Below are 12,280 nucleotides of genomic sequence, written 5' to 3'. Positions count from 1 at the left end.
TGGAAGTTGTCTATAGGCCTTTGAAGTGCAGTGGAAAGGTAGGAGATAGTATTCAATAGAAAATTAGAATTGAATCCAACAAAGTGGATGAGTTGGTGGCGCAGATCGACACAAATGGATATGATCTGGTGGCCATTACAGATATGTGGCTGCAAGGTGACAGGAACTGGGAGCTGAATGCCCAGGGGTATCAAGTGTTTAGGAAGGATAGGCAGGAGGGAAAAGGGGGGGGCGTAGCTCTGCTGATTAAGGATAGCATCAGGGTGGTAGCGAGGGATGATATTGGAGCCAAGGAGCAGAAGGTGGAATCGTTGTGGGTAGAGATTAGGAACAGCAAAGGGAGGAAGACGCTGGTGGGTGTCGTCGATAGGCCCCCCAATAATGATCTGGAGGTGGGGCGGGCTGTTAACGCGCAAATAAGGGCGGCGTGCAGGAATGGGACAGCTGTAGTTATGGGGGATTTCAATCTGCATATTGATTGGTCGACCCATGTTGGACGCGGTGGGCTCGAGGAGGAGTTCTTGGAATGCTGCCGGGATAGTTTCCTGGAACAGTGTGTGTTGGAGCCGACGAGGGAGCGAGCTATCTTGGATCTGGTGCTATGTAATGAGGCGGGTAGAATTAGGGAACTTGCGGTGAAGGATCCTCTTGGGGAGAGTGATCATTGTATGGTGGAGTTTCTGGTGCAGATGGAGGAGGAGAAAGTGGGTTCCCGGACATGCGTCCTTTGTTTGAACAGAGGGGAGTACGGTAGGATGAGAGAAGAATTGGCGAATGTGGACTGGGGGAGCGCGTTGGAAGGTAGGTCTGCTGAGGAGCAGTGGAGGATCTTTAAGGAGATCTTTCTTGGTGCTTAGCGGAAATTTATTCCGATGGTCAAAAAGGACTGTAGGAGGAGAGGTAATAAGCCGTGGATAACAAAGGAGGTGAAGGAAAGTGTTAAATTAAAAGCGGAGGCGTTTAGAGTAGCTAAGAGTAGTGGGCCAGAAGAGGATTGGGAGAGGTTTAAATGTCAACAAAGATTGACAAAGAAGTTGATAAAGGAGGGTAGGAGAAACTATGAAGCTGGGCTAGCGCTTAATATAAAAAAGGATAGCAAGAGTTTTTATAAATATATAAAAAGAAAGAGGCTGGCTAGGGTGAACGTTGGTCCCTTAGAGGATGAGAAGGGGGACTTAGTGGTAGGGGATGGGGATATGGCGGAGGTCTTGAATAACTTTTTTGTTTCGGTCTTCACGGAGGAGGACGTGAATAATTTGCCGGATGTTAGAGATGGAAAGGTGGTAGGACTGGAGGGTCTCGATGACATTACTGTTACTAGAGAGGTGGTGCTCGACAGACTGGAGGGGCTGATTGTGGACAAGTCCCCAGGACCGGATGGAATGCATCCGAGGGTCCTGAAAGAAATGGCGGAGGTGATAGTGGATGCCTTGGTGGTTATTTTCCAGACGTCGCTGGATTCTGGGGAAGTGCCGGAAGATTGGAAAACGGCTAATGTTACGCCGTTGTTTAAGAAGGGTGCCAGGTAAAAAGCGGGGAATTATAGGCCTGTTAGTTTAACGTCTGTTGTAGGTAAAATGCTAGAATCCGTCATCAAGGAGGAAATAGCGAGGCATCTTGAGGGGAACTGCTTGATAGAGCAGACGCAGCACGGTTTCGTTAAAGGGAAGTCGTGTCTGACAAATTTACTGGAGTTCTATGAGGATGTGTCTAGGGCGGTGGATAGAGGAGAGCCGGTGGATGTGGTCTTTCTGGATTTTCAGAAGGCGTTTGACAAGGTACCTCACAAGAGGTTATTACAGAAGGTCAGGGGGCATGGAGTTGGCGGTAGGGTGTTAGCGTGGATAGAGGACTGGTTGTCAAATAGGAGGCAGAGAGTGGGGGTCAATGGGTGCTATTCGGATTGGCGGATGGTGACTAGTGGAGTGCCCCAGGGGTCGGTGCTGGGGCCTCAGCTATTTACCATTTATATAGATGATCTGGAGGAGGGAACCGAGTGTAGGGTGTCGAAATTTGCTGATGGCACCAAAATTGGTGGAAAGGCAAATTGTGCGGAGGGTGGGGAGAGTCTACAGAAGGATCTAGATAGGCTGGGCGAATGGGCCAGGAAATGGCAAATGGAATTTAATGTTGGCAAGTGCGAGGTGGTCCACTTTGGTAGGAATAATGGTAGGAAGGATTATTACTTACGTGGAGAAAAACTGCAGCAGGCGGTGGTGCAGAGGAACCTCGGGGTCCTTGTGCATGAGTGCAAAAACCCAGCTTGCAGGTGCAGCAGGTGGTCAGGAAGGCGAATGGGATGCTGGCCTTCATCGCGAGGGGGATTGAATATAAAAGTAGGGAGGTCTTGCTGCGGCTGTATAGGGCATTGGTGAGGCCGCAGCTGGAGTACTGTGTGCAGTTTTGGGCGCCGTACTTACGCAAGGATATTTTGGCCTTGGAGGGAGTGCAGAGGAGGTTTACTAGGCTGTTGCCGGAGTTGAGGGGGTTGAGCTATGAGGAGAGGCTAAATAGATTAGGCTTGTACTCATTAGAGTTTAGAAGAATGAGGGGAGATCTCATTGAGACGTATAAGATGATGAATGGGATGGATAGGATAGAGGTGGAGAGACACTTCCCGCTCAGAAAGGATAATAGGACTAGGGGGCATAGCCTCAAGATAAAGGGGGGGTGGTTTAGAACAGAGTTGAGGAGGAACTTCTTCACTCAAAGGGTGGTGAATCTCTGGAAATCTCTGCCCGTTGAAGTGGTGGAGGCTGCCTCGCTAAATATTTTTAAGACGCGGGATGATGGGTTTTTGATGAGAGAGGGGATTAAGGGTTATGGGGAGAGGGCGGGAATGTGGAACTGAGCCACGACAGATCAGCCATGATCTTATTGAATGGCGGGGCAGGCTCGAAGGGCTAGTTGGCCTACTCCTGCTCCTATTTCTTATGTTCTTATGTAATCATGGGTGACTTTAACTTACATGTAAACTGGCAAACCAAATTAGTGATAATGCCGTGGCAGATGAACCTCTGGTGCGTGTATAAGATTTTTTTTAGACCAGTATTTTGAGGAACCAACTGGGGAACATGCTATCCTTGATTTGCTATTATGCAATGAGAAAGAGTCAATTAATAATCTTTTGTAGAGAACAGTGGGCATAACATGGTCAAATCCTTCATTAGGATGGTAAGTGAAGAAGTCAAATCTGAAACTAAGGTCCTAAATCTAAACAAAGAAACTATGAAGTTATGATACATGAGTTGGTTAAGATTGATTGGCAAACTTCATTAAAAGGCAATGGGTAGGCAATGGCTAATATTAAGGAAAAAAGGTATGTATTTTTACAGTTATACATTCCTTTCTGGTGCAAAAACACAACACAAAAGCAGCCCAACCATGCTAACAAAAGAAATTTAAAGATAGTATTGGATCCAAAGAGGAATCATATAAAGTTGTTAGAAAAAGTGGAAGTCTGAGGACCAGGAGCAGTTCAGAATTCAGGCAAAGAGGACCAAGAGATTGGTTAAGAGGGAAACAATAGAGTATGAGAGTAAACTTGCATGTAGCATAAAAACAGATTGTAATAGCTTCTACAAATGTGTAAAAAGAAAAAGATTAATGAAAACAATGGTAGTTGCTTTAAAGTCTGAAATGGAAGAATTTATAACAGAGAGCTAGGAAATTTGTAGAATAAGCAAACCTGATCAAAATATGGTAACATCATTGAAGCATGGAGACACATTAAAACATTTCCTGTCTCTTGGTATTTTTTATATTCACACACACTGAATTTACTTCCTGCCTTTCCAGATTGAATCCTTTTCATCTCTATCCTCATGCAACTTCTCATCTCTCTCATGATCATTAGATCAAACTCATTTTCTCTGTTTGTGTCATTAATCTATCTATCTGGATGAAACCAGGCCTGTAGTCCTTGTAGGAGCAAGAGTTGAGTTTGGGTAAATACAGGCCAAGGTGGTGGGTACTGGGGCAAATCTAAGTCCATTTTGCTGAACCAAGCAGTAGGAATGGGATGGAAAGCAATTCACACATGTTCACTAAAATAAATTATTCAGGAGAGCTGTAAAGTCAGGATTGAGGTTGCAGTATCACGAGAAGGAATCTGGTTTCACATAAGGTTAATGGAACAGTGTACTCGATGTGCTGGTGAACATGGTGGGACAGGTCTCTGGCAGTTGGTGATGCATTGGAATCCAACAAGGTTGTGTGTTGCTAGGTGCCGGTTCAGACTTGTTCAGGTTGTTTTTTCTAAGGGTAAGGAATCTTGCAGATTAACACAATGTTTGCCTGAATGTTGGGGGAAGTGTAAACTTTGCAGATGTAAAACTTTGGAGAGAAATAGCTTGAACCATTCTGACAAAGCAGCTGGTTTGATTAAGTATTCTGGTCTCCAGCTTTCCAGAAGTGCAGTCAATAATTGAACAGATCATTTGGAATGTAAAGACCACTGTTGCAATGGTAGTGTAATCATGTTATGTGAGAGCACAATTGTGTATCAGAAATAAATCTAGTAGATTTTGATAGTTTGCTCATTTAAATAAATATTCCCCAAACACAGATTGCTTTGTGTGCTAGGAGGATGCAGGATAAGACATCCAAAACAGAATTAAAAGTGCCAATATAGTTTGAAAAGTGTAAGTTTGGAAGGCAGCCAACTGCCCCTGCTTCCTGAGAAGTCCTCCGGCAAATCAACGCCATTTGGCAGATGAGGTAACCATTAGCACCATTCGGGAAACCATTTAATCCTATTTGAGGAAGTTTAGCAGTGAAATGGAGCTTGAAGAATATTGCTGTTTCTCATGGAATGGTAATATCTGTAACAGACACCTACCCCTGAGCCAGCTGGTTGCTAGGCGAGGATTGCTGTTATTTTTGTTCCTCTTTATGTTTCCAAAGGCTTTCCTCAGAAAAAATTAAGTGTTGACCCAAAGAATGAGAAGCCATCAGTTCCTCATCTTACTGCCATAGAGGCAAAGTCATTGAGCACATGGACAAACATGAGCTGATCAGAGAGCCATTGTAGATTTATATGAAGTACATCATGGCTAATTAAGTTAATTTAAGTTTTGAGAAAGTAACAAATGTGATAGATACAGGGATGAGAAATTTCAACCATTTGGCAGAATTTTGAATTTTGAGTAATGCAATTCCATCCTTTAATTTTTTTCCTGACCTTCAACGTGGCCACAGCTGGGGAGTAATCTCTGTCGTTAACAAGACCACAGCAGGAGGGTAAGTTCTGCTGCTGGCCACTTGGTGAAACATGGCGTTAAACAGGCCAGGGATGAGGGCCGGGTGGTGTGTGGTGGTAGTGACGAGGGAACAGTGGAACAGTTGAAACTGACGTCAGTTTTCAGTCATGGTGGCTTGGCTTCATAAATTTATGCTTTTTTTTAATCAAAATATCTGTTGCCTTCTGTTTGATACTCAATTCAACAAATAGGAATCAACCCTGAAGCTTCAATGGGACACTGAAACCTGATCCTAAAGCTGATGATGTGGAGATGCCGGTGTTGGACTGGGGTAAACACAATAAGAAGTCTGACAACACCAGGTTTAAGTCCAACTGATTCATTTGATAGTAAACTCACAAGCTTTCGAAGTTTCCCTCTTTGTCAGGTGGATGGAGAGTTCTGGCCTCAGACAGAGCATATAACAGCACAGACAGTTTACAGATCGATATGCTCTGTCTGAGGCCAGAATTCTCCGTTCACCTGACAAAGAGGGAAACCTCGAAAGCTTGTCAGTTTACTATCAAATAAATCGGTTGGACTTAAACCTAAAGCTGATGCCATTGGCAAAGATTTTATGTTAGAAATCAAGACCCAATTGGGGGTTGGATTGTTCGCATAACAGGGTCAGCTCTGATGACAAACATTCACTTCAAGTATTTCAATAGTAGACTCTGTTTCAAAGAACACATATCATTTTATTGAGAAGTCCTTTTGAATGGTGAAGACTTAGTGAAGGATAGGATCAAGGAGCAAAGGAATCGGAGAGAGTATTAACAGATACTTGATGTATGGCAAGGGAAGGTCTACAAAAGCTGTAGTTTTCCCTACTGTGTATTCACTAGAATTGCCCTCAGTCTCCAGGAATGAAAGTATATCTCCAGGACATTGCTGCAAGCAAAGCCAGGAGAGAAATTGTAATGGCATGGTAGAGGATTGTTTTTATTTTTCAATTGCTTTATTTATTAGTTGTAAAAGTAGTATAGATGGGGATTGATTGAAGGTTGTTTGATTGAATTATCTAATCGTGTAAACAATAATTTGTGTATTTTCTATCGGGCACGATAATGAGCAGCTCATTGCCGGTGTAAAGCTGTTGGAAATGCCTAGCTGCCGAGTGAATGAATGAGTTGGGGAGGGGGAGGGAGCAGGGGTTCGAAAGGGGACTGCTGGGATGTGGCCATTGCGAGCAAAACCAATGTCTAATGCCCATTCCTAATTGCCCTTGAGGAGGTGTTGGTGAATTAAATGGGTCACATTAGAAAACAATTTGTGAAGCAATGCCATGGACTTTTGCTTCTCCTTACGTTTACATAATTCAATTTAATCATGTTCCATTGTTAGTATGAACTTCATCCTATATTACATGCATTAAATGCTGAAATACAGAGGTCACTTTGGTAGTTCGATACAATTCAGTTGGTCCAGTCTGAGCAGTAATAGAAGGTAAACAAAATGAAAATTGATGTTACTATCCACTTGAAGTCTAATATTCCAATTATTTAATGTGCCCCACAAACATTTGCATTTCACTATTGATCATATAAAATGCTAAGATTCCTTGTCACAAAGAAAATTCACATTTCTTTTGTCTTCAGCCACTCTTATCCCTGTTGAGAAGACAATATCTGTGGATGTTGTTTATGTGGGCTTTTAGAAGGCATTCAGTAAGATTACATTCAACAGAGTATTAGAAAAGATGAAGTGCGTGGAACTGAAGTCAACGTATTGAAGTGGGTGCAGAATTTGTTCGGAGATGGCGAAATAGGGAAAAATGGCTTTGTGCTTCAATTATTAGAATACAAATAATGGTGTCCCTCAGGGGTTTTTTTTTACTGGGAACTTAGCTTTTCATTGTTAAAGGGGTAGAGGGCTGTATTTTGGTGATAATAGATTGGGAAGTACTGAAAATTGGTGTAAACAGAAATTTGCACGGGGTCATTATTAATGAGTGGTCAAAGCTGTAGAAGATGGATTTTTGTGTGGGGAAATGTAGGGAGCGATTTTGAGGCCACACTCTCCGTCGACAGGAACGGCGGCACATGTTCAAAATCCGGAGAGCGCAATTCACGCCGGTGAATTTCCAAGTTCTGAGCTTGTCTCCCCCTTGCAGGAGGAGTGGCATGAAACATGCCACAAGACCTCAGGAAGCTCTCTGTCTGGGACTCCACCACCCTGCCCCTACCCCACCAAATATTCAGCAGATGCCAGCATGATGTCATACCATTTACAGGTGCCAACCTGTGTCAAGGAGTAGGCCCAAGTGTGAGCCTCATGGGGGAGGGGTGAGGGTTCATTCAGATTTGATGTGGGCTGGGGGATGCTGGTGATAGGATGCTGGGGTAGGAGGAGGGTGGGTGCCAGCTCCAATTTTGTAGGGGAGGAAAAGGGGCCAATAATTGTGAGGGGGGAGGGGCAGGGAAGAGAAATGTTGACTCCAATTGGGGGTGGAGAAGGGAGCCTTGTGACTCCTATGGCTGTGGGGGTGGGGAGGTTTACTCAGGTTGTGATTGGACCTCCCTTTAAAGATGGCACCCCAATCCCTGTCAGCCGGGTTTTGCTGGTCTATTGAAGCCCTGCTCCCTGCATCACTGTGTGAAATGCACCCCCTTGATTTTTTTGGCAGAGTTTTGTAAGATGTGGAAAGAAAACTGACGTATTTTCCTGGAGAGAAACGTGCTGGCTTTCTTGCCAGAAACAACATTGCTATTTTTTGGAAAGATTCCTGCTGAAAGTATATCCAATTTGAACACAGGAAAGATGTTGATTGGTGAGTAAAGCTGCTTTTGCTGGTGGGAATGGACAGTAAGTGCAGTAAATTTCATTTACACTACAGATAAGAGTAATGGGAAGGATGGGAAGAGCTCTGTGGAATTTTCAAACCACTGACCCTAAATACAGTGCAAAAAGCAATTTTACACAGTATTACCCAATGCACACAGTAGGGGAAATAAAATCCCCCAGGCCTGGTGACTGGTTCACTATACTCTTATCAGGAAAGGTCTGTGTGCTCTCTATAAAGATGTCGTGGATGGAGTGTGATTCTTGAGTTCCTGATCGCTGGAGTTGAGTTCTTGGTCGTTGAAGGTGGCGTTGTCCTTTCCTGTGTCAGCTATTCCATCTAATGTCTCCTTGGTGATCTCAGACTGTGGGCACAAAGAGGAAATGGAGCAAAATCAGAGGCTAACAGAGAGTCAATACAATAGTTTCAACCCACTACATTTGAGAAACACAAATTCAACCTATTCATATAATTTGGAATCTGCCCTACTCATTTATATCGCCAGGAATGTCCTCAGGTTCTCTTCCTAAATTGGTCAACAGCTATTTTAGTGTAAATGTGAGTCACATGGTATACCTGGGGTTTCCACTGATCTTCCAGCAAAGTTCAGGGTGACCAGTTTGGAGAAATGCCAAGGAAGTTTCAGCATATATTTCAGTTTGGAGAAAAATCTGCAGTACTGCTAAGTGTCTTGAAATGGTGTAGAAGCACCAGAAAACAGTCATTGGTGTGCTCAGCAACACCTCCATTGGGTATATGATAGTCCTATCACATTCATTCTGGAGCAGTCTGCCTTTGCTGCCCTCAAGTGGGCAGACTTGCCAAGTACTGTGGCATCAATTCATTTCAACTAAATGCATAGTGACAAGGCACAAAGGTTCCAGAACTACTGCTGTCTATTGGGTGCCAGCAGAATTTCCTGCGGGAACACAGGTATGGGGGAGGCCAAGCAGTGGAGTTTTCCTTCAAGACCTTAGGGTCCATCTATGGTGCCTGTTCCAAACGGTATGTGTGAAGGCCTCCCAGTGCCCTTTGTGTTTACTGGCCAGAATGGGGAGTTGTGGGGAACTTATGAGTCTCGCAAGCTTTGAGATTATGTGCCAGACATGATACTGTGTATTTTCAATGCTTATCATCATATTGGCCTCACAAGTCTGAAGTTACAAAAATTATGAGAAAAAGTTGCTGTAGGTATCAAATCTGTAGTCAGAACACAGGATAGGTTCAGTTAAGGAACCCCCTTGACCCAATCTGCATGTGTCAATCCAGTCAGCCTACTAACTCAAACACGCTACAGTTCTTCATCATCAATTTCAGCCTTTTCAGATTCCAGGTGTCTCGTGCCAACAAACCTGTGAAAAGTTTATTTCACATGTGCACTCTTCATAGGAAAAAGAAATTCCCAATAAAGGATTCTAAATTTATCTTTTACTATTTTGAGCTGATTTCCCCTTGTCTTTCTGTCATGATTTTATTTGGAGCTGTGTTTTGATTGTACCATTTTTAACTGCCTATTATTTGATGCATTTCATGTTAAGAATCCTTCTGAGTCATTTCTAGGATAAAAAAAATTCTCCAGTCTTGTAACTGTTTTCTAAATTGTCTCAAGTCTCACTCTGAGAACTCTGGCTTGGGTAGATGGAAAGTGGATGCTTGGCCGAGGAGTTGATATCACAGTGGAGGACACCAATTTGGGTTTTTGGTTTTTCTGATGACCAGATTGAAATCTAGTAAAGGCCCCTGGGGAAACCTTTCAGCCAATCTCTGAATTCTGGACACTGGTGCCCAATGGAAAAACCTATGTCCACTGTTCCGTAGCTCAGTCCCCAGACAGAATTTTTTCTGCCTTCCTGTTAGCTAAGAAAGAACTGACACTTGCCCATTTTGGGTGATTGCTGAGAAAGTCAACCTTAGAGAATGAAAGACTGGGTTCAATCAGAATGCAGACTTGATTTACCCCACTAACACCAATAGTATGGTGTATCTTTTGTCTGTTATAAAGAGTACTGCAAAATTATTAGTAATCCACTCTCCTCATTAGTCTGTTCATCTATTGCACGAAAAATTAGTGACAAACTAACCCATCCCAGATCTTAATCCTTTCCCTCTCATCCCTTCCCCTCCAGGCTACACTATCATCTGATTGGAGTAAAGGTCAACTTCAGATCACAAGGGACATTATTATTTATGTGAGACCAGTGACACTGAAACGAGAGAATATCTAGTGTAGTCGTAACACTCCTGAAAGTGGAAAGCACAATTCAGTCTGCCTTTTGTCCTTGTCAAGTACCTCTGATTGAACACGGTTCTTGACAAAGTTGAAGCACCACAGACTCCTCGTTGTGATTAGAAGTTTCTTGTCCACTTTATTCTTCCTCCCTCCTGTAAGAATCAAAAACAAGGTCAACATCAATCCCATGACAGGAACATCAGCTCCAAAAGCTCACGGAGAATGAAGAAGTCTGACATAGCTCCATGACTGATTTTGCACAGAACAAACAGCCGATCACAGCCACATCAGCAACAGGAGTCAAATATTTGTCTGGTGAGAAAAACTGGCTGAATAATTCCATCAGACTATCAGAACATCTTCATAAATCGCCTGTGACAGCCTTTAAAAGAAGTACCACAATAAAAATTTCACAAACATTTTGGGGTGATCTTACCATTGCACACCCCAACTAATGGGTGGGGCAAGCTGGTAAAATCACAAGAGAGCTGAGGAATCAGCCTGGGGCGGGGGGGGGGAGCGGTACCCCTGGGGCAGTGCCAGCCTGGCACCCTGGCATTGCCCACGAGGATCCCTGGCACTCCCTGTCAGGCACCAGGCTGCTGGCTTCTTCAGCAGGATGAGGCCCTGCTCCCTTCTTACCAGCGTGAATCTCTCTATGGCACTCTGCGATGCACAGAATGTTAGAGATTCATTCAGGTAAGTATACCCAAAAAACAGGTGGGAAATTCTCCCACTTTCCTGCCTGTTGGGCACTTTTTTTTGGGGAGCATCCTGGCAAAATTCTGGAAATGGCATCATCTGTTGAGAGAGAAACAGAGTTACCATATCAGGTCCAAAGGTCACAGATCAGAAATAAGCCTGCAAGTAAATCACTCGCCCAGCTGTTCAGACTGAGCAAACTGAACTCTTCTGAAACTTTAACTCCTGCTAGGTTTTGTACATTGGGTCCATGGATGGCTCAACTCCAAATATGGAATGCCAGTGTCATTTTCAGAGGGATCTAGTGTAAAGTTTGGAGCTCCAAATTTGTCCCTTATTATTCAGGTTGAGTAGCAGTTCATAGTTGGACAGGGCTGCCGAAGACAACTTCTCTTCATTCCATTTAGTCGGTTCTTTATCGCACTGAAATGAAAAACCAATGTTTCTGTCTGCATCTTTAAAATAAAGCATTACCAGTTAATCTGGTATAATTCATATATATAATAGAGGAAGCACCAACCTGTCAGCAAACTGATTATGAGCCCAAAAATCAAGACAGTCAAGGTTCCTACTGGGCTCAGGTAAAGATATGAGATTGAATACAATGTGTTTGCAATTGCTGGCCTGAAATTGAAGAAGAGAAGAAGTTTGAAGTTAAGGATTGAAGTATGGCAATGACTACAGGATATTGTACTGTGAAGTACACTGCCTTATTAATGAAGAAATACATTAATTGAAGGGAGTAATTGGTCTCTTTACAGCTCTTCCAAATGTTGAAACTGGATGAAAGGGATGGACACCAAGCTTTCTGCTGCCTGAAAGTGTCCTACATTTGGACAATTTCACACTATAAACATTGTCCATGACTAAATTGCTCACCTCAATCGAAATAATAATTTGGAGAAATGGAAATTTTCTTAGTAAAGTGAAAAGTTCTGTTGTGAAGGTGGAGATCAGGGATCTGAATCCACCAGTTTAGACAGAGTAACTCACTTTCTGATTCTACAAAACTGGTCCACAAGGCAAAGGTTAGGAGTGAAATGGAACACTTTTCACTAGCCAAGATGAGTGCAACTCCGACAGTACTCAAGACGCCAACACCATCCAGGATGAAGCAGCCTGCTTGATTGCCACCCCATCCACCATCTTCAACGTTCACTCCTTCCACCACTGATGCGTAGTGGCAGCAGTATGTACCATCTACAAGGTGCACTGCGTCCACTCATCAGGACGCCTTAGACAGCACCTTACAAAATCAAGACTGCCATCATCTAGAAGGGCAAGGCCAGCATGGGAACACCACCATATGAAATTTTCCCTCCAAAC

General features: G+C 43.5%; 1 protein-coding gene across 1 annotated transcript in view; it reads right to left on the bottom strand.

Moving 5' to 3' along the window:
* Nucleotides 1–8,254: 8,254 nt before the first annotated feature.
* Nucleotides 8,255–12,280, bottom strand: part of slc5a8l (solute carrier family 5 member 8, like) — a 96,057-nt gene continuing 92,031 nt past the window's right edge. The window contains exons 13-15 of the mRNA XM_080209650.1: nucleotides 11,475–11,578; nucleotides 10,313–10,404; nucleotides 8,255–8,386 (exon numbers count right to left, since the gene is read on the bottom strand). Of these exons, the coding sequence (XP_080065776.1) occupies nucleotides 8,255–8,386; nucleotides 10,313–10,404; nucleotides 11,475–11,578 (328 nt within the window). The remainder of the gene's footprint in view (nucleotides 8,387–10,312; nucleotides 10,405–11,474; nucleotides 11,579–12,280) is intronic.

The sequence above is a fragment of the Carcharhinus amblyrhynchos genome, chromosome 22, assembly GCF_965287045.1.
Source record: "Carcharhinus amblyrhynchos chromosome 22, sCarAmb.v2.hapA, whole genome shotgun sequence".
Classification (NCBI taxonomy): Eukaryota; Metazoa; Chordata; class Chondrichthyes; order Carcharhiniformes; family Carcharhinidae; genus Carcharhinus; species Carcharhinus amblyrhynchos.
The sequence above is the reverse complement of the archived record's forward strand: the minus strand, read 5'-3'. Positions and strand labels throughout refer to the sequence as shown.